At 53.1% G+C, this 26,427-nt stretch overlaps 2 protein-coding genes across 17 annotated transcripts in view; one reads left to right on the top strand and one right to left on the bottom strand.

Moving 5' to 3' along the window:
* Positions 1-23,110, top strand: part of PISD (phosphatidylserine decarboxylase) — a 43,564-nt gene extending 20,454 nt beyond the window's left edge. The window contains exons 1-8 of one of the 8 annotated variants that reach the window (XM_038575719.1): positions 12,351-12,505; positions 16,511-16,906; positions 18,622-18,787; positions 20,040-20,276; positions 20,445-20,583; positions 20,787-20,933; positions 21,083-21,243; positions 21,801-23,110. In XM_038575719.1, coding sequence (XP_038431647.1) covers positions 16,731-16,906; positions 18,622-18,787; positions 20,040-20,276; positions 20,445-20,583; positions 20,787-20,933; positions 21,083-21,243; positions 21,801-22,025 — 1,251 coding nt within the window. In that variant the 5' untranslated portion in view covers positions 12,351-12,505; positions 16,511-16,730 and the 3' untranslated portion in view covers positions 22,026-23,110. The other 7 variants (XM_038575725.1, XM_038575723.1, XM_038575726.1 and 4 more) reach the window with 7 other exon arrangements.
* The window catches only part of SFI1 (SFI1 centrin binding protein), a 99,250-nt gene continuing 95,878 nt past the window's right edge, over positions 23,056-26,427 (bottom strand). For 7 of the 9 annotated variants that reach the window (XM_038575700.1, XM_038575701.1, XM_038575699.1 and 4 more), the window contains 5 exons: positions 25,600-25,704; positions 25,277-25,508; positions 23,698-24,029; positions 23,363-23,474; positions 23,056-23,270 (listed from right to left, as the gene is read on the bottom strand). In XM_038575700.1, coding sequence (XP_038431628.1) covers positions 23,166-23,270; positions 23,363-23,474; positions 23,698-24,029; positions 25,277-25,508; positions 25,600-25,704 — 886 coding nt within the window. In that variant the 3' untranslated portion in view covers positions 23,056-23,165. Of the gene's footprint in view, positions 23,271-23,362; positions 23,475-23,697; positions 24,030-24,230; positions 25,509-25,599; positions 25,705-26,427 lie in introns of those variants that run through there. The other 2 variants (XR_005379401.1, XR_005379402.1) reach the window with 2 other exon arrangements.

Here is a 26,427-nt window from a genome sequence, read left to right as displayed (position 1 = left end):
CAGTGCATGAGGGTTCCCTTTTCTCCACATCCTTGCTAACATTTATTTCTTGTTGTTTTGATACTAGCCATTCTGGCAGGTGTGAGGCGATGATATCTCATGTGGTTTTGATGTGCATTTCCCTGATGACTAATGATCTTGATTTCTGACCAGTTTTTAATTGGTTGATTTTTTTTTTTTTTTTTTTTTTTTGGTGTTGAGTCGTAGGGATTCTTTATGTATTTACCAGGAATATCATTTGCAAATATCTTCTCCCATTCAGTAGGTTGCCTTTTCTTTTTTGTTGATGGTTCCTTTTGCTATGCAAAAGCTTTTTAGTTTGATGTAGTCCCAGTTTAATTTTGCTTTTGTTGCCCTGGCCTGAGGAGACAGATTAAAAAAAAATATTGCTGAGACTAACATTTAAGAGTTTACTGCCTGTGTTTTCTTTTAGGAGTTTTATGGATTTAGGTCTTACTTGTAGGATTTATTTATTTTGAGTTTATTTTTGTATATGGTATAATGAAATGGGCCGATTTCATTCTTTTGCATGAGGCTGTCTAGTTTTCTCAGCACTATTTAAAGAGATGGTCTTTCTCCATTGTTTATTATCTCCTTTATTGTAGATTAATTGACTGTGTAAAGGTGGGTTTATTTCTGGACGCTCTGTTCTGTGCCATTCATATATGTGTCATTTCATTGGTTTTTTTGATAAATGTATATACTGTGTAATCACTACCATACTTGAAATAGAGAACATTGTACCCCTTTGTAGTCAGTATCCACTCATGGTTCCAAGACAATCACTCATCTGCTTTCTGTCACCATGGATTAGATTTGTCTTTTAAGAAGTTTTAATAAATGGAATATACTTTAATATGTGGTTTATTTCATAGCATGAAGTGGAGATTCATCCATGTTATTGCATTTTTTGGGATTTCATTCATTTTTATTGCTAACTAGTTTCTTATTGGGTGACTATCACCCAAATTGTTTTTAATTCTTCTGTTGGTGGACATTTGGGTGGTTTGCAGCTTTTGACTATTTGTGGACATTTGGGTGGGTTGCAGCTTTTGACTATTGTGCATACATGTTATATGGGCATCTTTTTTTCATTTCCCTTGTGTAAATACCTAAAAGTACAATTATTTGGTCATAGGGAAGTATATATATTTAACTTCATAAGAAATTAAAAAACTATTTTGAAAGTAATTGAACCACTTTATATTCCCATTAGCAATATGTGAGAATTTGTGATCTTGCTAAATTAAATTCACTTATTCTAGAAGCTTTTTGGTAGAAAAATTCATTTTAGATATACCACTTTTCATTTTAGAAGTGGTTCTTTTTTATGTCTTCTGTTTTTCTCATTATGCTCGTTTTCCTACAAGTCCTTGAGCTTATTGTGCTTGTTTATATAGATGTCTCAAAGTCCTTTTCTCCTGATTTCATCATCTTGTGTTATTTCTGGGTCTCCTTCTACTGGCTGATATTTTCCCCCCTTCTTGGTTGTTCCTTCTTTACGTGTGTAGTAATTTTGATTCAGTACTATACATTGTGAGTTTTACTTTGTCAAATGCTCGATTTTGTTGTTTTCCATCAAACACTGATAGATTTTATTTTAGAAGGTAGTTAACTGATTTGTGGATCACTTTGATCCTTTTAGGCTTGTTTTGATGCTTTGTTAGGATACATAGCCTTTACTCTGGACTAGTCTAGCCCTACTGCGTATACTAAAGTATGACCCTTCTGGGCTATCTCCTAATCTCCGGAGTATTTAGTGAGTACTTTCCATCTAGCTGGTTGAAATGCAAGTGTCTCCTGTCTTGTGTGAGCTCTGGGAATCATTTGCCTTATAGCTCTCTGATCATTTTTTGTGTCTCATGGAATTTAACCCTAGATACACACATTGCTTAATCCTCAGCCAGGGATTCCAGACCCCTCTGTAGATTTATGAAGTTCTCTGGATAGCTCCCTCCTTTCTCCACCTTAGAGAACCTAGCTATTTATTGACATAGTAACTTTGGTTTCATTACAAATAAGCAAAACTCATTTCAGCAGGGACATTTGGAGGGGTCTGTTTTATCATTAAAGGGTTCTAGAACCAATTCCAACATATGTGATTGTGGATGGGGGATTGTATCTCCCTACACCAACAAGCAGTTCTCTTGACACCAACCAGGTGTCCTACAGTTCAACTCAGTTCTGACACTATCTGCCTAGAGATCGCATCAGATTTTACAGGTTAAGGGCTCAAGTCCTACAAGACTCTTGTCTGTTCTGCCCCACCCTCCACCTTCAGATGCCATCAAAAGTTGTCACCTGTGCTTCTGACCGACTAGCTATAGATTGGAGGTTCCAACCACCCCCTCCTTGAGTTATAGCTTTTTTTTTTTTTTGAGTTACAGCTTAAGAACGCAGTCCTACAACACTGCTACCCTAACCACCTTTGGATGGCAATTGCAAGTCTTGGTGGTCCTCCCTTCCTCCCTCCCTCCCTCCCTTCCTTCCTTCCTCCCTCCCTCCCTCCCTCCCTCCCTCCCTCCCTCCCTCCCTCCCTCCCTCCCTTCCTTCCTTCCTTCCTTCCTTCCTTCCTTCCTTCCTTCCTTCCTTCCTTCCTTCCTTTCATGAGAGATACAGAGAGGCAGAGACATAGCAGAGGGAGAAGCAGGCTCCCTGTGGGGATCCCAATGTGGGACTCGTTCCCAGGACCTGGGGATCATGACCTGAGCCAAAGGCAGATGCTCAGTCACTGAGCCTCCCAGGCTTCCTAGTCCTGATGTTTTTGGTTGAATGGCTGTAAATCAGAGGTTTCCGCTGCCTTCTTAGGTTCACCTAATTTGGGCAGCCCCAGTGGCGCAGCGGTTTAGTGCCGCCTGCAGCCCAGGGCGTGATCCTGGAGACCCTGGATCAAGTCCCACGTCAGGCTCTTTGCATGGTGCCTGTTTCTCCCTCTGCCTGTGTCTTTGCCTCCCTCTCTCTCTCTCTCTCTGTGTGTCTCTATGAATAAATAAAGTCTTTAAGAAAAAAAAAAAAAAGAGGGTCACCTAATTTGCTGAGCAGCTCACAGGGCTTAGAGAAACATTTTACTTGATAGATTACCAGTTTATCACAAAGGATATTAAAGGATAACCAATCAACAGCCAGATACAGAGATACCTGGGGTGAAGTCCCACGCAAAGGAGCTTCAGTTCTCATGGAGTTTGGGGCTCTGCCCAGTGGCACATGGAAGTCTTCTGGTTCCCCAACCTGGAAGCAGTCAGAACCTCATCTTTTTGGGTTTTTATGGAAGTTTCATTACATACACATGAATGATTAATTAAACCATTGGCGAATGGTGATTGATTCCACATCCAGTTCCCCACCCCTCTCCCAGGTCAGGGGTTGCAACTGAAAGTTCCCCCCTCTTTAGTTGTTGGTTCCCTATCCTTACAGGATTTCCCAAAGTCACCTTGTTAACATAAACCCAGTAGTGATAGAAAGGGAATTTTATGAATAACAGGACACCCATTTTACCTTTATGGCTCTGAACTGATTTTAGGAGCTGAGGACAAAAGACTACATGGTATAACAAAAGATGCTTCCATTGTTCTTGTCACTCAGGAAATTCCACAGGTTTGGGGAGCTATGAGCCAGGAACCATGACCAATTGTTATTAACAAATATGTTTTGCTCAAATGAATGACCAAATATATATTTTTTACAAATCACAATATCACATTTATATTTCAGGAATGACTGCTTATAGAAGCTGTTACCACCATTTAAGGCTCTTCTGCCCCTTTGTTGGGGTGATAAGGCACCGGCTGCCCTTCTGCCCCTTTGTTGGGGTGATAAGGCATCGGCTGCCCTCTGCTCCTGTACTTTGAGCTCAGCTAGAGCCCCATTCCCTATGCTGCAGCCATCCAGCAAGTCCCTTACATGTGTAACAGGGACTTCACTTTCCTCACTGGCTGAGAGAAGTATTTGGGAGGAAAGGAGAGATCAAGGTCATATTAACGTGAAACTGATGATCCATGATTTCTGGGGAGCGCAGCTAAAGGAGAGGGATATGGGGACCACCCTTACTCCTCATGTTGCTCCTGTTGTACACCATGTATCCTCATTGCCTCTACCCTCTGTGTATGTGTCTGTCTTTGTGTTGGTCCATGTGCTCTCCTCAAACCCCCTCTGGCATCTCTCCCTTCTCATCAGCTTCTTCTGAGTCATTTTGCTGTTTGTTCTAACGGTACCCTCTCTTCCTCTCCTCACAGAAACCATTCCAGAATATTTTTGTGTTGTGTATTTACCCACAGTCTCGGTCTCTTTATTCTTTCTCTTTTTTTGAGAAAGAAAAGATTCTTTCTCTTTTCTCACTTTTGATAAAATGGACTGTCTTAGCTCAGCCTGCTGTAACAAAATACCATGGACAGGGGTGGCTTAAATAGAAGAAATTTACTGTGTCCCAGTTCTGGATGCTGGAAAGTCTGAGATCAGGGTGGTTAGTATAGTCAGGTTCTGATGAGAGCCCTCTTCCTTGTAGACTGTGTCCTCACATGCCAGAGAGAGAGAGAGGGAATAAGCTCTCGCCTGTCTCTTCTTATAAGGGCACTAATCAAATCAGAAGGTCTCTACCCCCATGACCTAATTATCTTCCAAAGGCCCCATCTCCAGTCACCTTCCCTTTGAGAGTTAGGACTTCAACATACGAATTTTGGTGGGAGATTGACATAAAATTTCCCATTTTAATCACTTTTAAATGTACACAATTCAGTGGCATTAAGTACATTCCATTACCACTATTTCTAGAACGTTTTCATTGTCCCAAGCAGAAACTTTGTACCCATTATACAATACTGTTTTTTTCTCCTGCCCCCCACCTCTGCAGCCCTTAATCACCACTGTTTCTGGGTATTTCATATATGCCTATTCTGGGTATTTCATGTCAGTGGAATCATACATTTGCCCTATGTTTTTCAAGAGTTAACTGTATTGTAGCATCTGTTGGAGTTTCATTTCTTTTTAAGGTTGAATAATACTGCATTGTATGGATTTGTACCACATTTTATTTATCCATACTTGGTCATATCCACTGGGTAGTTGGCTTTTGTGAATAGTGTTGCTGTGAACACTGGTATACAAGTATCTGCTTGAGTCATTGCTTTCAGTTCTTTTGGGTATATACCTAGGAGTAGAATTGCTGGATCATATGGTCATAAGTGTTTCACTTTCAGAAGGACTGCCAGACTTTCCCACAGTGGCTGTACCATTTTACATTTACACTAGCGATACAGAAGGATTATGGTTTCTCCACATCTCACCAATCTTCATCTCACCATCTCACCATCTCTCATCTCTCCTCTTTTAAATGACAGAGATGAGGGCAGGCCGGGTGGCTCAGTGGTTTAGCGCCACCTTCAGCACAGGCTGTGATCCTGGAGACCTGGGATCGAGTCCCATGTCGGGCTCCCTGCATGGAGCCTGCTTCTCCCTCTGCCTGTGTCTCTGCCTCTCTCCCTGTGTTTTTCATGAATAAATAAATCTTTTTAAAAAATGACAGAGATGATATAACACTATGAGAGAATGTTGAAAAACAGGACAGTCATGATCCCCTCTCCTTCCCACCATATGACTATGAGTGCATAACCTTGGGCTTTATTTTTCATACATTCACTTTTTGTCTCTCTGTAAGTAGATACACCTGTTTTGTGTTATACCTTTTTGCCTTATATGCATTGCTATATGGGATGATTTTGCAAGGTGGCATGAAAGAATCTTAAGTATTTTCACAGTGGATTGTGGTGCACTGGTAGATTTTGCCATTATGAATAATGTTGTAGAGCACATCCTCACACATAAGCTTTTTCATTAGGGCAAATGCCTATGTATAGAATTGCTCTCTCTGGATGCCTACCATGGATTGTGGTATGTGTGTGGCTTCTAAAATTATTGTGCTTATTTGTAGTTGGCATTGTTGAGTATATGAACCACATTGGGTATTAGCAAAACAGAAGTTGTCATAGATGAACATGATTCCCTTTGAAATCACTCATTCATTCAACATATTTTTGTGTTCCATCTATACACTAAGCCTTATTGAGATACTGGAGATACACTAGTGAGTAGAACCAGAGCTTCTGTCCTCAGATCTTCCCTTATTAGTGAGTGAGACAAATAAGAAACAAATGGACACATGGACATGTCCAGTGGTTCAAATGCCATGTAGAAGGCTCAGACAGGTAGTGGGCACAGATATCTGGGTTGGGTAGAGCCATGCTTGGTCTGAGGCTTTCAGGGAAGGAAGGGAGGAAGGGAGGGAGGGAGGGAAGGAGGAAAGGAGGGAAGAAAGGAAGTAGGTTGGGAGGGAGAGAAGAAAGGAAGTAGGTTGGTAGGTAGGTAGTAGGTGTGTTGAAGGTGTGTTGCTTAGTGTCCCCTGAATGGCGACTGAAGGAGCAAGAAGGGTGAGCCAAGGGGCATCTGAGAGGAGAGCAGTCCAGGCAGAGTCTTGAGATGGACAGTATACTTGTTACTGTTGAAGAAGAGCAAGAGCCTTTGTGACTGGAGGTGCAGAGGGCAGAGCAGTACAAGCCCTGGAGGACTGTATCACTCTGGGCCTGTTCTCTGAGTGAGGGTTGAATGATGCATGTTCTGATCTGGTTGCTCTGGCTGCTGAGGAAATACATTGCGGGAAGGCTTGGGTGGAGGCAGGGGGGCTGAGGGAGGATCTGATAGTATCCCAGCAAGGGAAGGTGGTGGCTTGGGTCAGAGTGGGAGCTGGGAGTGGGGGAAGGGCTTGATTCTGGGTGTATTTTGAGGGGAGAGTGGACAGGATGCACTGAGGGATTGGTTGGGGGGAAATGGGAAATGACTCATGATTTCTGACTTGAGCGGATGGAGAGGTGGAGTAGCTCTCTTCACATAGAGCTGTAGAAAAAATAGGGAACAGCTAGACCCTGGTACCTTAATTCAGTTTGTAACTTGCTTTTCTTAAATGCAAGTCCACTTCAGCATTTTTCACATTTGTTCTATGTTTATCTTGGCTCAGAGTATTTGTAAATTTAACATTTACACTGAATGGCATGGAACAAGGAATCCATGCTCCTCCAGAAACAGGGCTCCCAGCCTTGTCAAACCACGAAGACTCCCTGCCCTTAGAGCAGGAGCTGAGGTGGTCAGAGAGCCTGGAGGAGAGCTGCTTCCAGGAGTTTCTTTTCAAGAACCCATGATGTCCTGGAAAAGCTCTGGGTTTGTGGTCAGAGTGCCTGTTCAGTTAGGCTGTGCAGGTCTGATGTTTGGCCTTGAAAGGAGGGTGGTTGACACGGATCTCCGCAGAGAGCTGGCTTTGAGTGAACAGCATAGAGGATAGAAGCCAACCAGGTGTGCCTGGAGCTGTCATGTATTCTGAGTTTGTGTCGCAGTTGTGATTGTGGATACGCGTTTTTATGTCCTCATTGTTCTTTTGTCCTCGTTGTCAAAAAGGGAACCAAAACCTTCATAGGCACTTCTTAACAAGAGGGGTGGAAGGTGTGTCACACCTATAAACCTAAAGTTACCAGGTAACATCGGATGTCAGGTGTGGGGGTGTGGGGTGGGGAGGAGTGCGTAGCTGTGCAGCCTGCCACCTCCAGGGTTTCCTGTGAACACCTAAGGTGATTTGAGTTCCATGCAGGTTGACATCTGGTGATAGACTCCTTGGTCTAGCATTTCCAAGGTGTCCTTTTTTCCTTGACTATTGGACCTAAGAACAAAGATGCATATGGTGGGAAAGCTGGCCTGATGGAAATGATGGGCCCATTGGGGAGGAAGCAATCCTCCTGTCCCTCTTCCTGCTAGCCTCTGAAGTGACTCCACAGAGAGGGATGGACTGATGGCTGCAGAGCGAGCCATGATTGGCATCTGGCCTCTTCTGTTACGTGCAAAGGGCTCTCGCCTTGAACACCAGCACCCAGCACCAGCACCCAGCATGGAGCCAGGCACTTGAGGGTGATGAATATACCTGGGCTGAGTGGGCAGCAAGTAAGTGGTTCAGTCCTGAGGTCCTCAGTGTGAAGCAGCAGCAGAGGATGCTGAGAATGGGCCTGGCTGTACTGTCTCACTAAGAGCAGTAGAAGCTCTGCATGTGGAATGTGGTCTTGGGTTTTTCTACCCAGTAACAGAATTTTAAGTGTTTTCTGTAGTTTAAAGCAAACTCTTCCAACTCTTATAATGTGAACACTTTAGAACAGAGTAGGAAAGTTGAGAGAATAAAGTTATACCCACATACACACCTTTATCATATCTACTTTATCTCTGTGTATGTGTATATATATTTTTTATTTTTCTCTGAAATGTTTGAAAGTACATTGCAGTCATTATGAAACTTCAATTCTAAATACTGCAGTTTGTATTTAAGCATAACAACAGCTTAGTTTTGTTGTTCATTTTCGGACTGGCCATGGGGCTTGTGGCAAGGAGGTGTTCAGGGACCCGCAGCGTAGACAATAGGCCTCAGTCAGGAGCAGCTGGGTGCGTATAAACGCTCATGCCCTGCATTAGCACTGCTTTCTTATTTCCAGCCTTAGTTTAGAACCATAAAAAAATGTATGGTGCTGCATTCCAGTTTGTGAAAAGGAATGAGGACAGATCAGCCTGTGCCCACACATTGTCCTGTGCCCATTGTCCCTGTGTCCTGCCCACCCACCTGCAGCCCCATTGGCCTGCACTTGGCATGCTCCTCTGTGCTATGGTGTCTGGGACCCTGAACAGTATTGAACATGTTCTGCACTTTTTACAACTTTATATAATTACTATAGCTTTATTCTTCTCATCTGTAAACAGGCTGCTATTAACTCCCTCATAAGGTTATTAAATGAGAAAGATGTATGTGTAGATACCTCATCCCATGCTGGCAGGGAGTAGAGATTCAGTACGTACAGGCACACCTCATTTTTGCATTTTGCTTTATTGCACTTCAAACATAATTGGGTTCTTTTTACAAATAGAAGGTTGGTGGCAACCCTGAGTCTAGCAAGTCTGTCAATGCCATTTTTCCAACAGCATTTGCTCACTTTGTGTCATATTTTGGTAATTCTTGCAATATTTCAAATGTTTTCATTATTATATTTGTTACAGTGATCAGTGACTACAAGTTGCTAAAAGCTCAGATGGTGGCTAACATTTTTTAGCCATATTTTTAAATTACATACATTGCTTTTTTGTTGTTTTTAAGATTTTATTTATTTATTTATTTGAGGGAAAGAGAGAGCATGAGCCGGGGTGGGAGAGTCAGAGGGAGACGGAGAAGTAGGCTCCTCACTGAGCCGGGAGCCCAATGTGGTGAGCCACCCAGGTGCCCGTGTACATTGCTTTTTAGACACAATGCTGTTGCGTGTTTAATATATTAATATATGGTATAAATGTAAAACATAACTTTGACATCCACTGGGAAATCCAAAAGTTCATTTGACTTGCTTTATTGCGGTATTTGCTTTATTGCAGTAGGCTGAAACCAAACCAGCAATATCTCCAAGGTATGCCTAGACTGTTTTACTTCTTACCTAAGAGGTGTTGAGGAAATGTGGATGTTGAAGTGGGCACAGTCAAGTTGGCAGTGAAGTAGATCCCTCTCGCCCGCTCAGGTATAGTTTACAGCCCAGCTCTGTCCTCAGAGGATCTTGGGCTCGTTCAAGGGCAGGAGGGTATCTCAGGGGCCTCAGGGCCCCTCCCCGCGAGGAGCTGTGGCAGCCACTCCTCCAGGTCACTCAGGCTCTGCCGGAGTGCAGCCAGCCCCAGGCCCCCCTCCTCGGGCCTTTACCTCTTCCCTGCCTTCTCCAGCCCAGGACAGCTCTTTGTATCCTTCACCTCTCGGGAACAACTTGCCTCCCAAGGTTTTGGGCAGCCAGTGTGTGGGAGAGCCAGGACTCTGCCCGAAGAAGATGAGGAACAAGACAAAGCTGAGCTCTGGGGCTGGAAGGAGTCCAGGGTGGCTGGACTGGATCCTCCACCTTCAGGGCCCTGTGTGGAGCTTTCTGCTAGGCTCTTCTGCCAAAGATCACTTTGTTTCCTTTATCATGCTGCAGACCACCCCTCCTCCAGGACCCGTCTTCCAGGAGCTGTTGGTGGGACTAACAAACATGCATAGATTTGAGGGGGGAATTTGGCAAGGGCTGGGAGAAGCTTTCAGATGAGGAAATCTCCTGAGGGCAAGTCATGCTTGTTCTGGCTCCTTGCCCGGACTTTTGAGAGGCTAACTTGCCCATGGCTTCTTGTGCCAGCCATGAGACACCAGCCATCACCAGTCTTCCTCAGGAGGCCTCTTCTGGCCCCCAGGGAATGGGAATTAGCAGACAGCACCTGCCACCCTTGCCCCACCGTTACCTTCATCCCCTGGCACAGTAGTGCCTGAAATCCCTTCAGCAGGGAGCTACAGTGGCTTCACTGTCCTGGGATGCCCCTTCACAGATGCTGGTGGCCAAATGGCCTGGGGCCTGCAGAGCCTTGAAGTGGCGCTAGGTGGCACTCCCACACAGGGGCGTCCCAGTAAGATGGGACCAGATTGAGGGTGGGAATGTAAACTTACCAAAGGGCTTTTGTTTTTCCCAGAGGTCATTTTTAACTATTGTCTGGAATCTAGAAGGCATTTCCTTACTGAAACATACGTGGTGGAAGCCAGGTTAGAAGGCTGATGTCAAGACAGACTTAGGGCTGGTTTATGAGTTTTCTTTTTTTTTTTAAAAAATATTTTATTTATTTATTCATGAGAAACAGAGAGAGAGGCAGAGACACAGGCAGAGGGAGAAGCAGGCTCCCTGTAGGGAGCCCCATGCGGGACTGGATCCTAGGACTCCAGGATCACGCCCTGGGGCTAAGACAGATGCTCAACCACTGAGCCACCCAGGGATCCTGAATTTATGAGTTTTCTAAACACCAATCTGCCTGAGAGGCTTAGAATGGTTATAAAGGAACTCTGGTAGATGTGCAGGGGCCCTGTTGCTCATTTTACAGGAAGAGCATTGGTGCTTCACAGGCTGCTCAGCAAATCAGAACCTGGGCTTTTGTTTTTCTCTCTTTAGGGTAACTTGGACTGAGCCTGATCTGGAAACACTGGCAGCTTTGAGGAAGTTAGAATGGTCCTCCAGGATCTCTCTGGTTCTGGAATTTAGTGTTACCTGGATTCTGTGTTAACTTCCTTCGCTTTAACTCATTTTTATCCTTGTCACAGTGTGTTTGCTTGGAGCTCTGGGGTAAGAATGGATCTTAAGTCTCACGAAGGCTCAGAGAATGCAGTGGGCCCAGGCTAGGAGACTTTGAAGTGTAGCCTATGTCAGATATTCACCAGCTATGTCCTGGAACCCGAACCCCAGAGGGCTGGAACTCTACATAGTGCTGCTGCCCTGTTCCTACTCTGCATTGTGGGTGTCCAGTATTCTAGAAGTCCATGAGGAGGGACCTTAATTGTCTTCTGGCCTTCTCCATGCTGCGGCATCCCAGTTTTGTAGCTTGTCACTTGCTGGGGTGGATCCAGATGAGGACAGGTGTGGGGGCCTTTGCACAGCACCATGTCCTGTTCCAGGCTGCCTGTGCTCAGCTGCCCATCTCTTCACAAGCCAAAAGGCCCTTTCTTCCTGTTCCAGATGTTGCTTTAGAAACCAAATTCTCAGTGGTCAGAGGAAGTTAGGAAGTTACTCCCTAACTTCCTACTCTTGATCAGTAGTCTAGAGCAGAAGACTGAGCCTTCTGAGGCAGTCTGACTGTTGGAGGGGGTATTGACCTTCCCAGCCAGGTGTTAATCCGGCTCCCGAATTCCACACTCTTTCTTTTGTGTTCTGGTCAGACACACTGTCTCATCTAGAAAATGTTAAGCAGGTTTCTTCTTTCTCTAGTGGAGCGAGAGTGCTTGGTGGGCATGGGGATAAGGTGCTGACCCCCTAGGCTGGGCCCTGCCATCTAGCAGGGAAGAAAAACACTGCACGAATCACTGCACAAGTTCTTCGCAGCCCGAGGTTGGAGGGGACCTTACTTACTGGGTCTGGTCCCTTGGTCTACACCAGATATAGTGTGGCAGGAGGAGCGGGGCGAGGGTGGGGCTGGGGGCAGCCTGTGCCTTCAGGATGGGGTGTGGGAAGGATCCAGGACTTAGAGGCCTTTGTATTTCAAGGGCTAGAAAAGGTGGCTGGAGGTGGCTTTCTGCTCAGTCCCAGGAAGCTGACCCTGGGAGATGTCACGCACATGTGGGGGCCTGGGACTACCCTGGGGTGGGGGTGGGCAGGGAGGACAGCCCCCTGGCCCAGGAGGTGTTGCCGAGAAATCCCGTGACCTGTGGGGCAGGTCCCCTGGCCGCAGCCCCTCCTCTTAAAGGGGCCCTGGGTGCGGTGGCCGTGCCTGGGCCCGAGGGCGGAGCGTGTCTGTCTGCCGGTGTCTGGTGTCCGCCCTCTGCCCCCGCCCCTGGGCAGTCTGAGTGGCCCGAGCGAATCCCCGCCCGCCCGCTGAGGCTTCCTCCCGAGCGGTGCCTCCCTGAGTCTCCCTGAGAGTCAGTGCCCGAAGCCCGGAGGGACAGGACCACCTGCCGGTGAGTGAGCCCGCGAGCGCTGGGGCCGGCGCCGGCCGCGCTGGGTGCTGCTCGCCCCTTGGAGCTGGGGGCACTGGGCCGAGAGCCCCCCCGCCGTCTCCATCCCGTCGCGGGCTTCCCCTGCCCCACATGGTGGGTCACGGGCTATGCCGGATGAGCTCATTTCCGCCGCGTCGAGTAGCATCTCCTGCGGACCCCCCCTCCGCCCTCCCGCGGGGAAAGGGGAACCGCTGGGCTGGGGCTCCTGTCCCCTCCCGCGCTGAGAGCTCCGGGCCACTTCCTCAGTGCTGCCTGCGGGCGGGCGGCACCAGTGGGGAGGGAAGTGCCTTGTTCCTGGGTGGGGACCGGAGGTGTTCCCAGTTCCTCACCTCGGGGGCCTAGAGGGGGTGACACGCTGCTCTGTGCAGAGCCCCGTCTCTGAGAAGGTTCCTTTCCTTTGGGGTATTTAAGGAAGCCCTGAGCTGTGGGGAGTACTATCCCATCCTTCACCCGCCCTTCCCTGGCCACCGGCTTGAAAGAAACGTCTCTGGGCCCTTCTCTTTGCTTCCTCTTCTCTTGCTGAGGGCTTCCCCAAGATGGCTCACCCATTTCTCCTGGGGAGAACCCATTTTCCCTGTTCCCTGTGTTTGAAGTTTGTTGCTTCTGGCCCTGGAACACAGGGAGGAAGGGGTGATTGGTCCCCCTGGATACAGGTGCCTGTGTCATGCTTCAGGTGAGCTGGGGGAGGAAAGTAGCCCTGCCTTCCAGGGTGGAAGTGGGCTCAGAAAGGCAGGCAGGTGCACATAGGACTTGGGGACTCCGAGGCTTTCGGCTGAGGCTTCAGGAGGAGTGATCCTGGCACCCAAGGAGAGTTCTGCTCAGGGAGCAAGAGCAAATTTCTCAGGTAGGCAGAACATGGACCTGGATGCAAGGCCCTTGGTGCTCAGGGAATTGGGGGTAATGGGGGGGAGGTGTGGGCAGACAGTCCTGACTCTGTTCCTGCCTTCCTGGCCTTGCCAGAACCCACACCTAAATCCACCAATGTCCGAGAGAACCAGGCAGGAACGTGCCTCCTGCAATTTCCCTGCCCCCCACACCTCTCGTAACTGGTAACTGGCCTGGGTCCATCCATCTAACTTCAGTTGGAATGTTCCATTCCACTGAGGGGGTAGTGTTGCCTTCATCACAAGCTATGAGGGGTACTTGGGGATGTTGATCACCGCTCGGGAACAGGACATCCAGACAAAGGTGACCCTTTTACTTGGTCCTTTAGGGCCATTGGGTTTGGGCTCTTCCAGAACTGCTGCCTCTACTCCGTGCCTTCAATCTTGCCTTTGGGAGCAAACCTCTCTCCTCCCAGAGTGTGGGTTTGGAAATGAAGGTGAGGTGTTAGGAATTTGGTCCAGGGGATGAGGCTGCACCAAGGTCTTGGGTGGAAGTGAGGCGTGGTATTTCTGAACAGAGTAGAGTTCTGGACCAAGGTCACTGCTATGATCTGAGCCTCGAGGGGGCAAGCAGGAGGAGTGACCCTTCCCGTTTTTCAGATGAGGAAACTGGTAGCCACAGAGCACCTGTGACTTGCAAGGCCTGTACCAGCTCTCAGGGCCAGCAAGGCAGCCAGGATTGCAGTAACTGGATTGTTCCCGTCCCCTACAAAAGCCTCTGAACTCTCCTGTTCATCGTGGCTGGCCCTTAGGCCTTGTGATAACTTTAAATTCCTACTGGTCACAGCTCACAGCTCTTCTCTACAGTGTCCTTGAGACTGGTGACAGAGGGAAGGTGTCTGTACTTCCCCGCCTCAGGGTGACCTCCTTGTAGGTTCCTCATCTGGCCTGAGCCCCTAGTCCCACCCTAGGGAGCCTGAGAGCGAGAAAGTTCTGGCTTGGGCTCCAAGGGTCATCACAAGTGTGGGGGAGAGTGGGGCACTGAAATGGGGAGGGCAGGAGCACTGTTGGCCCAGGAAGTGGCTCAGCCTTTGGGAAGCAAGAAGGAATGAATGATCCTTAGGGATCCCTTTCCCTCCATCCTGCAGCTTTGAGCTGGACAGAGGGTGCCGGGCCTGTTGGCTGGGGGGACAGGTGAATTCATGTCTGCTCCCTGGGGACCTTTGGGGGCATGCATGGTGATTTGAAAGAAGCCTGACAGTCTGGTTCCGGTCCCATTTTGGAAGTGGAAGTAGAGTGGTGATGGAGACAGGGGACATCCTTCCAGCCTTTGGGGGCAGTTTCTAGAGTCTAGAAGCTGTGCGCCCCTCGAGCACCCTGCACTACAGGAGGAAGGGTGAGGGCCCACCTTGCTCTCCTGGGCTGTGGCCTGGCTAAGTCCCTGGACTGGAGGCCCTAGGTTGAGTGAAATGGCAGAGGCACACACAGGAATTCGCTTTGAGGACCTGAAGTTTTGGGCCAAGCTAGGGTGCTCCAGCATGTGCCTTTCTGGCTGCATGCTGCCGTGGTCACTGCCCCATGTGGTAGGATAGTGAGGGAGATGGGCAAGAGGAGACTGGGGCTCCTGTCCTCTCCCATAAGGCCTCACTGCCCACTGCGAATCTCAAGTATGTACTCAGTCTGAGCGTTCTAGAGTGGGGGAAGAGCCTTGTCCTGGAAGCCAGGTGCTGTGCCCAACCCTGCTGGCCCTTAACCCCCTCTGGGCCGGTTTCCCCAGGATGCTGACAGAAGGTCCATGTGGGGCGGCGCCATGGCCTGATGGGCCATGGAGTGGCAGGGTGTGTGCTCAGTACATGAGCGATATAGATGAGGTGACCTGTCACGGATGAGGAAGTTAGCAGGAGGCTCAGCATGGGTGGAGGATAGACATGGGGCTGTCCATGGGTCCCTGGGCCTGGCCCTTGGGACAGAGGAGACTTGTGTACATAGCTGCTTCTGGGTGAGGCTGGGTGGATGGGCATCGTCCTGGCTCACCCACAGTGAGCTGTCCTGCCACTCAGGCTAGTGGCCTGGGGAGATGATCTCTGCTGGAGGGGTCTAGGCCCGGGGTAGCCCAGGCCTTGCCACTTCCTTGGTCAGGGCTGGAAATCCATGCTGACCTTCGGACCTTAGTCAGCCTTGGCTCCCACTGCACACTGCACTCCCAGGGACTTGACTCTCCAGGGGCTGGGATCTTCACTTCTGGCTGAGGTGGCTTTGCCTGGGCATCGGACATTTCACCCTGGTGTGAGTGGAGCCATGTCTGAGTGGGGCCTTTTGCTCGGTCAGTCAGTTGGCTGTGTGAGGGTCAGCGCTGGCCTGGGACTGAGTCCTTGGCTGGGTCCATTCTCTGCCTTGGGAGTTTCCCTCAGAGCCCGAATCTTTGCATCTAAAAACGGTGGCAGGCGCCTGTCCCCTGTGGCTTGCAGTTGGGATTGGAGGCCAGGCTGGGTGGGGCCTTGACTATCCCTGGGCTTAGACAGCAGCAACTGTGGAATGTTTGTTCTCCTTCCCTGTTATCTGTGAGGGCCTTGTGGAGGCTGGGCGTGTCCTCCCAGATCACCAGGCAGGGCCAAAGTGCTGTCCAAAGCAAAGATGGGGAGGGGGGGCTGCTTTGGGCTTCTGTCCTGGTTGGTTTTCCCTCAGGTCAGGTCATATGTGTGCTCATCTGAGGAGGCCTTGCGGGCGGCGGGGGGAGGGCTGGTACCGGGGATGGGCGGCTCTGAGGCCCAGGGGGACAGTAAAGAAAGAGCTGGAGCAGGTAGGTGTCCAGCGTCTAACCCCCTGTGCCTCTCCTGCCTTCCTGCTCCCTCATTCCTCGGATGCTACTTCGTCACCTGAATGGAAAATGGGTCAGGTCCTGGCGAGGGAGGGGCTGCCCAGCCACAGACAGGCTGACGCTGGGTGCCCGCCTGGAGCACCGGGCTCAGATTCCCACTTGTGCTTCTTGGGCTCACAGGCACCTGGTCCCTTCCCTGCCATCAGCTCCCTGGAGTGGGCAGGTGGCTGAGCCTGGGGACAGAGTGGGCAGAGGGCAGGGGCTTGTGTCCCGGGCCCCCGCCGCTTCCCGAGCATGTGTGACCAGTGCCTGTCTTTGCAATAGCCCCGACCTTTAACCTGCGCCCCCTGAGCTGGCCCGGACCCAACCAAGCTGGGAAGCCGCCCACCAGCCACCAGGCTGCCAGCCGGAGGAGTGGTGACAGCGCAGGAGCTCCTGGCTGGGGGGAAGGGAGGAAGGAGGAGAAACAAAGGCGAGTGTGCCTGGCGCCGCCCACCATGTGTCAGTCAGAGGCACGGCGAGGACCTGAGCTCGGAGCGGCGAAATGGTGAGATGCCGCCGGCCCCGTCCTAACCCCACTGTGCCCCGCCACGACCTCCGGAAGGTCAGAGTTCACGTCCAGCGGCCCCGCCGTGGAAGTGGCAGCAGGGGGCCAGGGGATCAGCCCCCAAGGCTGGAGGGGCCTGGCCCCGGGGGCCTGAGTCGGAGAGCCCGCTTCAGGTACCTGGGGAGGCGGAGCGGGCTGGTGGCCTAGTGTCTGCTGCACCCAGGCCCCCACCCCGGGTGCCCCCCCCACTTGGGGAAAGCTGCCGCTCTTCTGGGATTGGTTCCTGAGCTTCTGCAGTGATCAGGGCCGGTGGGGGAAGCCCTGGGGACAGTGGGGATTTGTTCAGCTTTGCTTAGCCCCTACCACCTTCCCGGACCTTTTGTAAACATGATGGGGTGGGGTGGGGTGGGGTGGGGTGGGGTGGGAGACAAGGAACACAGGGAGGGAGTCTGGAGAGCTGTGCCATCATTGAACAGCAGGTGCCCGGCCATCAGCTTGGTTCTCCTCTATTTTTTTCTTTTTTAGTATCAGCTGAGATACCTCTTTGTTCCTTGGTTTATTCAGTAACTGGGGGCAAGAGGACGTGGCTCCTCTGAGAGCACAAAGGTGCAGATGGGAGCCTTAGATTTTTCCAGTTGAATGCAGTTTTTTTTGCAGATGAGGAAACTGAGGCCTAGGAACCGTCCCAGAGTGGGTAGGAATGTGGTCTCCTGGTGGCCGCACTGGGCCTCAGGAGCATTTTCGTTTTCTTTCTTTCTTTCTTTCTCTTTCTTTCTTTCTTTTCTTTCTTTTCTTTCCTTTCCTTCTTTCCTTTCCTCCTTTCCTTCTTTCTTTCTTTCTTTCCTTCTTTTCTTTTCTTTTCTTTTCTTTTTTTTAAGATTTTATTTATTTATTCATGAGAGACACAGAGAGAGAGAGAGGGGCAGAGACACAGGCAGAGGGAGAAGCAGGCTTCATGCAGGGAGCCTGACGTGGGACTCGATCCCGGGACTCCAGGATCATGCCCTGGGCTGAAGGTGGCGCTAAACCGCTGAGCCACCCGGGCTGCCCCTCAGGAGCATTTTCTAGTGCCTGGTATTGAGACCAGGGGACTTGGGTGTCAGGAGGCCAAAGTTCTGGTGGAAAGGCCCACCCAGCCCCTAGGATCCCCACAAGGCTGAGCCTCTGCTGGATGCACTAAATTTGGGCTGGTGGGGTATGGGGAAAGACCCACTACCTTTACCGAAAGAAGGGGCATGGCTCAGGTGTGTGTGTAGCCCCAGCAGACCTGGAGGGTGGTCTGAGGGTTGGTGGGGAGGCTCCCCCCATCAGGCTCTGGGTCTGTTTTTGAACACCTGATCTGAGGTAAAAAGACCAAGCAGGTGGATGGAACTTCAGCTGTTTTGGGTGCACATGTGTGCAGGTGCATGCTCGTGGAGGGTTCCCTTTGGGATCTTGTCAGGCCCAACCCTTTAGTTTATCAGATGAGGAGATGAGGCCTGGTGCCATGAAGAGGTTTGCCAAGAACCTGCAGTGCAATGGCTGCAGTAACTCCCCACCGCTCTGTGCTGTTGCTCGGCTGGAGCTCCAGATCAGACTGTGTCTCCCTGGTGCCTCTGCGGGCAGAGCTGGTCCCAGGAGTGGGGGGGCTGTGATGCAGGCTGCACACCCCATCTTCCCGGTGCTGCCTCTGACTCCCGGTCCTCCTCAGCTGGTAGGCAGGTGGGCGAGACTGGGATGGAAGTGGGCCCAACAAAGGCAGCCACGCCCCCAGCGCAGCACGGTGTTGGGTGGAGGGGCCACAGCCAGTGCTGCTGGCCTCCGTGGAGAGGCAGACTTGCGGAGGGTGGGGCGGGGCCTCCCAGCCCCTGACCGCTGACCTGGCCATGCATGGACATCTGCTCTGCAGGTTGCACTTCCCCCAGCTGGCCCTGAGGCGGAGGCTGGGACAGTTGAGCTGTATGTCCAGACCTGCCCTGAAACTGCGCTCCTGGCCCCTGACGGTCCTCTACTACCTCCTGCCCTTCGGTGCCCTCCGACCGCTCAGCCGGGTGGGATGGAGGCCCGTGAGCAGGGTAAGTGCACAGGCTGTTGGCCCGGCCTTCACCCCTCCCGATCCCCCCCCCCCCCCCCAACCCAGGACACAGAAACGGAGGAGACATTTGTCAGATTGCAGGTGATAGGGGTGCTGAGCCCTCTGGGACGGTCACCCTGACGGGCTGGTTGGTGGCCTTGACGGCTTTGCTGTCTATGCTGCCTGTTTTCCTTGCCTGCATTTGTGCCATTTGGGGGTTCTGCTTCTGGGAGGAACCCATGCTGGGCATTCAGAAAACGGTGTCTGATTTCCCATGTTCAGGCAGAAGAGAGCTTAGGGGTGATTTTGAGAAGAGTGCAAATTAATTCAGGGGTTACCAGGGGATGATTTTGGAAGGCCGAGGCCTGTTTGGGCCCCTTCGGTGTGGATGGACCTAGAGCCCCAGGCAGGGCTGGGGAAGGGCTGCCTAGCTCCCTGGGGTCTCTGGGCAGGCTGACCTCAAGCCAGGAACCCTGGGCTCCGATGGGTGTCAGCTGGGAGGAGTTTGGGGCGCCACTCAGTACACTGTAGAGGTGTTTAAAGTTGGAATGAAATTACCTTTACACCCTGGGGACTTGATGTCTAGGTCGGGCTGACAGCCGCAGCCACTGGTTAGAGGCAGGTCCTGCTGTGGTGGCGGCACCCGAGGTTTAAGAGGCATCCACTTCCAGGTCTCCTGGCCCTGAGAGTTTGGCTGGGGGTGCCAGCAGACAGCAGCAGGGAGGTGGGGGGAGGCCAGGGGGCCGATTCCCCTCTACCTCCAGGGAGTAGCCCCAGGTGCATACAGCTCGGTGGCCAGGCCTGGAGTGCCGGCTCTGGTGACAGTGGTACTGTGCACGCCGTAGTCCCTGACCTGGTATGGAGGGGGTTCCTCTGCGTCCTGTTCAGGCCAGAACATGTGCTCTGGGCTGTAGGCTGGCCTGTGTACCCTTTGGGCCACAGCCTCTCTGTGCAGGTAGCAGAGCCATTGACACCCTGCCTTCCTAAAGAAGGAAGACCGTGCTGGCATTCCCTCCTTGGGGCCCGGGACTCTTGCTACTGGACCGGTGCGTAAAATGACTGAGGCACCTGAGTTTAAGCAACTGTGTCAGTCTTGGCCAGTACTCGCTTTGTGAGTGTTTAGGAAGCTCAGTCTGGTTCCTAGTGGGAAGCAACCACATCACAAAGCCATCGAGGGGTGCCTAGGCCTCCCGGGGCAGAGGTGTTGGGGGCATGCGGGCCGGTGCGCTCACCTGCCTGTTCGCGGCCTGCAGGTGGCCCTGTACAAGTCGGTTCCCACGCGCCTGCTGTCGCGGGCCTGGGGCCGCCTCAACCAGGTGGAGCTGCCGCACTGGCTGCGCCGGCCTGTCTACAGCCTGTATATCTGGACCTTCGGGGTGAACATGAAGGAGGCCGCCGTGGAGGACCTGCACCACTACCGCAACCTCAGCGAGTTCTTCCGGCGCAAGCTGAAGCCGCAGGCCCGGCCTGTGTGTGGCTTGCACAGCGTGGTGAGGCCCCACCCCGCCCTGTGCTCCCTCCTCCAGAAGTGGGATTCTTACCTGGGCCTTTGGGAACCTGTCCCGGCAGTCTCCACGGGTGGCCCGTGGGTCCTCCTCCTAGGCTGGGCCCCAAGTCCCCCTGCCTCCCTAGCAGCAAGCCTTTCTCGGCCCTTCCAGATCAGCCCTTCAGATGGGAAGATCTTGAACTTTGGGCAGGTGAAGAACTGTGAGGTCGAGCAGGTGAAGGGGGTCACCTACTCACTGGAGTCCTTCCTGGGTCCGCGCACGTCCACAGATGACCTGCCCTTTGCACCAGGTGGGTTGCGGCCTGGTGGTGGCCTTGGGGCCCTGTTTTGGCGTGGCTGGGCTGGTCGTCAGGAAGGAGGATGGGGGCATGGGGAGGGAAGGGAGGGCCAGGAATGGCCGCGTGGAGCTTTGGGGCTCCCGGAAGCCCACGGTGAGGCTACACAGGCTCAGGCACCCATCTGAGAGCCTGGTGCTCGTGTCTGCCTCCCGCAGCCACCCCCTGCAGCTCCTTCAGGAACCAGCTGGTCACTCGAGAAGGGAATGAGCTCTACCACTGTGTCATCTACCTGGCCCCTGGGGACTACCACTGCTTCCACTCTCCCACTGACTGGACCGTTTCCCACCGGCGCCATTTCCCAGGTCGGCCAGAGGCTCCACATTCAGGGTGCAGAGGCCAGAAGGCGACTGCTTTAGTCTGGCCGGGTGTGGGCAGCAGGGGGTGGACGTGGGGCTCCGGGGGGGCCTGGTCTCCCTGCAGGTGGCAAATGGCAGTGTCCCTGTCCCCATAGGCTCCCTGATGTCCGTGAACCCTGGCATGGCCCGCTGGATCAAAGAGCTCTTCTGCCACAACGAGCGGGTGGTCCTCACTGGGGACTGGAAACACGGCTTCTTCTCGCTGACGGCTGTGGGGGCCACCAACGTGGGCTCTATACGCATCTACTTTGACCGGGTAAGCAGAGCCAGGCCCAAGAGCTGGGACACATGGGGTTCCCCCACCCCCTTCCCCATGGAGCCAGGTCCGTCGGTACTGTGAGTTCTAGAAGGGCACGTCCCCTGCCAGGCCTCGTTCTGTGGAGCGGCTGCCCCAAGGAGGGGCTGGGCCCTGGGTTCCCACTCTGCCAGTCCCCATGCCAGATGTGCTGTTACTTGCTTGGCTAGAGATGGCTGGAGGGGGAACCCAGGGGGAATGTCAAGCTCAGGGTGGGGCATATGGATGGGAAGGGCGGCTGGTGCCCACCCTTCCCTGGGTGGTGGGGGGCTGCCCTTCTTAGTGGCAGCTTGCGACTGCCTCTGGCCAGCTCTGGGTGCTGAAGATTGGGGTTTGATTCCTCTGTGGCCCCCATGTCCTAGTTCACAGCTGGGTCTGGGGACTGTCTTGTTAGACTTGGCTTATGGGCTGAGTCACTGTCCCCAGCTCCCTCTCCAGGCTGGGTTGGGGACAGGCAGCAGAGGTGTGTTCCGAGTCCAGGAGCAGACTCCACACTCTCTGCCCCTGACCTCCTGCAGGACCTGCACACAAACAGCCCACGCTATAGCAAGGGCTCCTACAATGACTTCAGCTTCGTGACCCACGCCAACAAGGAGGGCATCCCCATGCGCAAGGGCGAGCACCTGGGCGAGTTCAACCTGGGCTCCACCATCGTGCTCATCTTTGAGGCCCCCAAGGATTTCAACTTTAAGCTGAAAGCGGGACAGAAGATCCGGTTCGGAGAGGCTCTGGGCTCACTCTAGGGCCTCCTTCCTGGCAACGGCTACTGAGGGAGCTTTTTCAGACAGAAACGGGAGGGTCTTTTAGGGGGAGCCTCCATGGCTGTCTGGGAAGGGGACAGTCTCAAGCCTGTGGGGTCCAACCAGGCAGGACCTGGGTGACTGCTTCCTGCCGTCCCCGAGGTGTAGATGAGGTCAGAGTCCCTGTCGACCCTGGACCTACGTCGTTCCCTCTTCCTACCCTAAAAAGAGAGAATGTGCAGGCCAAGATGATCTCAAATTCCCTTTTGGATATTTTTTAACCTATTGTATAAATTGGGAGACCCTACGTCTCCTGGCTGGATGTCCCGTTGGTCTTGATTTCTGTTGTAAGACAGAAAAGTGGTTATGTGTGTTCTTGCTGCTCTCATCATTGCTTTCCAGCCTCCCCATCTGCCTCGCCTGCACCGACTGGGCTGTGCTGCCCCCAGAGCAGCACCATGTGGCCTTTAACACAACCGCTTTCTGTTCCCAATTCACCCACCCTGCTCGTTTGAGAAAAGCTGTCTCTTTGCACTTGTGGCCGAACACATCATCCTTGGCTCCGCCAGCATCTTCTGGGGGGGGGACACCATGGCATGGCGCTTTACAGGCCCCAGTGAGGGACTCTCCAGAGCTGGCGAGTCCTCTTTCCAGTGGCAGGACCAATTACTGAGCCCCTTGAATGGTGTCCCAAGTGAATGGACAGGCAGGTAGTGGTGGCCTAGGAGGGGCCGGGGGAAGCTCATCCTCCCCTCCTACCCAGACCTACAGAAACATGGTAAGTTGCTGCTATTGATTCAGGGGCTGGTGTTGGAGGCCAAGGAGCCTTGGTGTATTGGGAAAGGGGGGGGGCAGGTCAGTGCCTACAACACCTGTCCCCAGGTAATAGGTACACAGTCCTTAGGGAGCCGCTGACGGTGGGGCCAGGATTCAGGTTTCCTGGGGACGCTGTGAATTTCTCCTGCAGGAGAAGCCATTTGAACTCTTTCAACTGTATCAGTAGCACAGTATTTTTGTATGAAAAGTAGGAGACTTCTGAACAGTAATTCATTTAATTGCAACGTTTTGAAATAAAAAAATTAAACTCATTGCAGCTTTGCGTTCTGTTCCTGGAGGTGGGCTGAGGCCTCCCAGGGGCAGTGACTAGCACAGAGCCTGCCGCAGGGCCTGGACACGGGCGATGCAGGCGCGGATGGGCTGGCGCTGGGCCTGGAGCTCAGAGGCCAGCTGCTGGATCTGCAGCTCCACCTGGGGACGGGGGGAGGGGCAGGAGGCTGAGCGGAGACAAAGCGCGGAGATAGGAGGGGAGAAAGCTGTTCCAGGGCTGCCTAAGGCCTCACCTCCTGTAGTTCTTCCTGCACCTGCTGCTCTGCTTCCTGGTCCTCAGGCCTGGGCTCCTCCTGGCTCAGCTCCAGCCACCTGCGCAGGCTTCTTGCTTGCCGCTGGCAGGACCTGAGGGAGTGAGACACCTGCTGCTGGCCTGGCCGGCCTGTGGCAGCACCTCCAGGGGAGGAAGCGGCACATCTGCTACTTCTGATGGGAGGTGGGGAGGGTGGCTGTGTTCTGTCCTCCACCACCCAGCTCAGCAAGCAACTTGGGTGGGCCCAAGTTGCCCAAGGACACCCCCACCCCAAAGCCAGCTGTGGGGAAACACCTGGGGTTTTCTGGGTCTTACGAGAGATTCTGCTTCATGGTCTGGTAGTCCTGCAGTTGCTGCTGGATGCTCTCAAGCTCAGCCTCCAGGTCGTCGTGGCCCGCGGTGATAGGAGAACAGGCTTGATCTTGACCCCCCTCTCGGCTAGGCCAAGGCTGAGTGGAGGGAGCCCAGGCACCAGGAGCGGCCCGAGTGCTCGCAGTGCTGACAGGCTTTGGGTGCACACCCATGGTTCCAGAGCTGCGCCCAGTGCCCATGAAGTCCCCAGGAAGCAGCAGGCGGGACTGAGGGACACTGGCTGGGGATGGCGAGGCCTGAAGTGTGAGCCCAGGAGTGGTGGGCTGTGCAGAGGCCTGGAAAGGGAGGACGGGTGAGCACAGAAGCTGGGAAGAAGGCTGGGGGAGGCACCCAGGCTGCCCACTGCAGGGCGTGGGGAGGTGAGGCTGTAGGACTTGACCTGACCAGCTCACCCAGTCTAGTCCTGACCCCTGCCCCTTTCTTCAGACCCGACACAAGGGAGGAAGTCCCGCAGGATCCCGAGGAACACCCCTCACCTGTGCAGTCTAGTCCCACCCCTGCTCCAGGGCCTGGCTCAGCACCTCTCCAAGCAGCAGTTTTACCCTGACCCTGATCTGAACCGTGACCCTGCACATCAGTGAGGAAAGGTGGTCAAAGGCAATCGTCCTGGTCAGACCACACATCTACAACCCTCCAGTACCTTCCAGTGACACTGACCAGCTCCCCTCAGCACCAGCTCTTGGCATGGCCCAACCCTGCCGCTGTCTTCTCTCTGAGCACGTGGGCCTCCCATACCACCGTGCCATCCCAGCCTGGACTCCTCCACCTGGATGTCACCTGCCCCAGGGAGCCACCGCCCCTTTCCTCCCAGGTGACCTCTTTGGTTCCCAGGAGTTAACCTTCAATGTACATTGCAGACTCTCTTGCTCTCAAGCCCTGACTTGCTCTCTGAAGGCCACACTCAGAACCTTGGTACTTGATCTCAAATTTGACAGGCTCAAGACAGACTCTCCAGGCTTTACCCCAAACAAGCCCTTGAGCCCCCACCCCCCGTCTTCCCTCTTTCAGTAAAAGAACTCATTATTCCTGGAGTTACTCAGGCCAGATACCCAGGAGCCATCCTGGATTCCTTCCTCACCCTTATCAGACCCATCGGAGCAGGTCCTGCCTATTCTGCCTCCCACGATGGGATCTGCCCGCACCACAGCCACCACCTACTCCTGGCTCCCAGCACCTGCTGGGCCATGGGGGCAGAGCAGGCCAAACCAGCCCCCACCATTTCCTACTTTTCTTAAAATCCAGATGCTTCCCCAGGGCCCGCAGGACCCTCCACGGTCTGCAGTGTCTGGGGCTCCACCTCTAGGATAGAAGCTTCCCAAGTGGGGGCCTGGGCAGCCTTTCCATACCGTGTCTCTAGGATGGGGGCACCTGCATGTGGTGAACGTGGGTGCCTTCCCTGCGCCCTCTGGCGCGGGTAGCTCTGGCAGCAATGAGTTCAGCTGTGGCAGCAGCACCGAGTACCTGAGGAAAAGCACCGAAGGCCCAACCAAAGAATGACCCCCAGGTGACCGGGAGGACTCACCCTGGCAGGTGCTTCCACTCCACACGGCATGAAGGATGAAGGGGGCAGCAGCTCTGGGCCTGTCTTCAATGTGGGGGGCAGCTTCAGGCCAGGGCGACCCAGCAGGGCCCTGGGCTGGGGTGAAGGGCTGCTTGGGACCAGTGCCATCCAGGCCTCTGGTGGGAAAGGCCTCATCAGGGAAGGGCCTGCTGGCCAGACCAGGCCTCGGTCACACTCCTGAGGTGCCTCAGACCTAAGCAGGAGGCAGGAGCTGGTCAGGCCAAGGTCCCCCCATGAGGAGCAGGAAGGAAAGGAGGCCACCCACCTTAGCCCACACAACATACCCTTTTCCCCTGAGGCTGCCACACCCCTGGGGCCTCTGGCTCTGCACAGGCTCCAGCAGGAAATGTGGACGTCGAGGCTGCTTTCTTGCCAAGCGGGTAGCATTTCTGGGAAGAAATGCAGGCCTGTTCTCTCAGCTGCCTGGGGCATCCAGTCTGATCCCTCCAATCTTACAGGGAGACTGGCAGCCAGAGAAGGAAAGGCCCTTGCCCCAGGTTGGCAGGTGACCTGGGGCACCACCTAGGGTGGGCCTCGGCCATACAGAACGTCCGGTAATCCCAGTGAAGTGAGCCTGATGCCATGGGGGATGCCTCACCCACTCATTTGACCTCGACAGCAAACCAGGCGACGGAAGTGCTCCTCCCACATCAGAGGGGGAGCAGCCTCATCAGGGTCAGGCCCTGTCAGGGTCGGATGGCAAGGAAAGTGGAGCAGGCCAAGGCGCAGGCCAGTCCCCCGCCCCGCTGGGGACCTCCGCCAAGCTCAGGCCATGCTGGTCGCTTGGGGAGCCGAGAGCTGCATCAGCCCGGTGTGCGGGGATGGACCAGGTCACGAACTGGGGTTTCCTAGAGGGAGCCCATTTCCTGGCTGTAAGGGGCAAAGCTTGCAAGGAGACTGGCGGGTCTGCCCTGTAGCCTATTCCTTTTTTTTTTTTTTTTCTTAAACTATGTGTTCTCCCCGCCATGTTCTGCAGTAACAGGCCAGGGTCCCTTCGTTGGGGGCCTGATGGAATGGGAGGGATAGGATCCTGCTGGAGATAGGGATCCATGTGGCTCAGCCATGACTTTCCTCCTGTATCGGCCAAGTTTTTGCTCCAGGCCAAGAAGAGC

Source organism: Canis lupus, chromosome 26, assembly GCF_011100685.1.
Source record: "Canis lupus familiaris isolate Mischka breed German Shepherd chromosome 26, alternate assembly UU_Cfam_GSD_1.0, whole genome shotgun sequence".
Lineage (NCBI taxonomy): Eukaryota > Metazoa > Chordata > Mammalia > Carnivora > Canidae > Canis > Canis lupus.
Note: the sequence above shows the minus strand (reverse complement) of the source record. Positions and strands in the feature narration are given on the sequence as shown.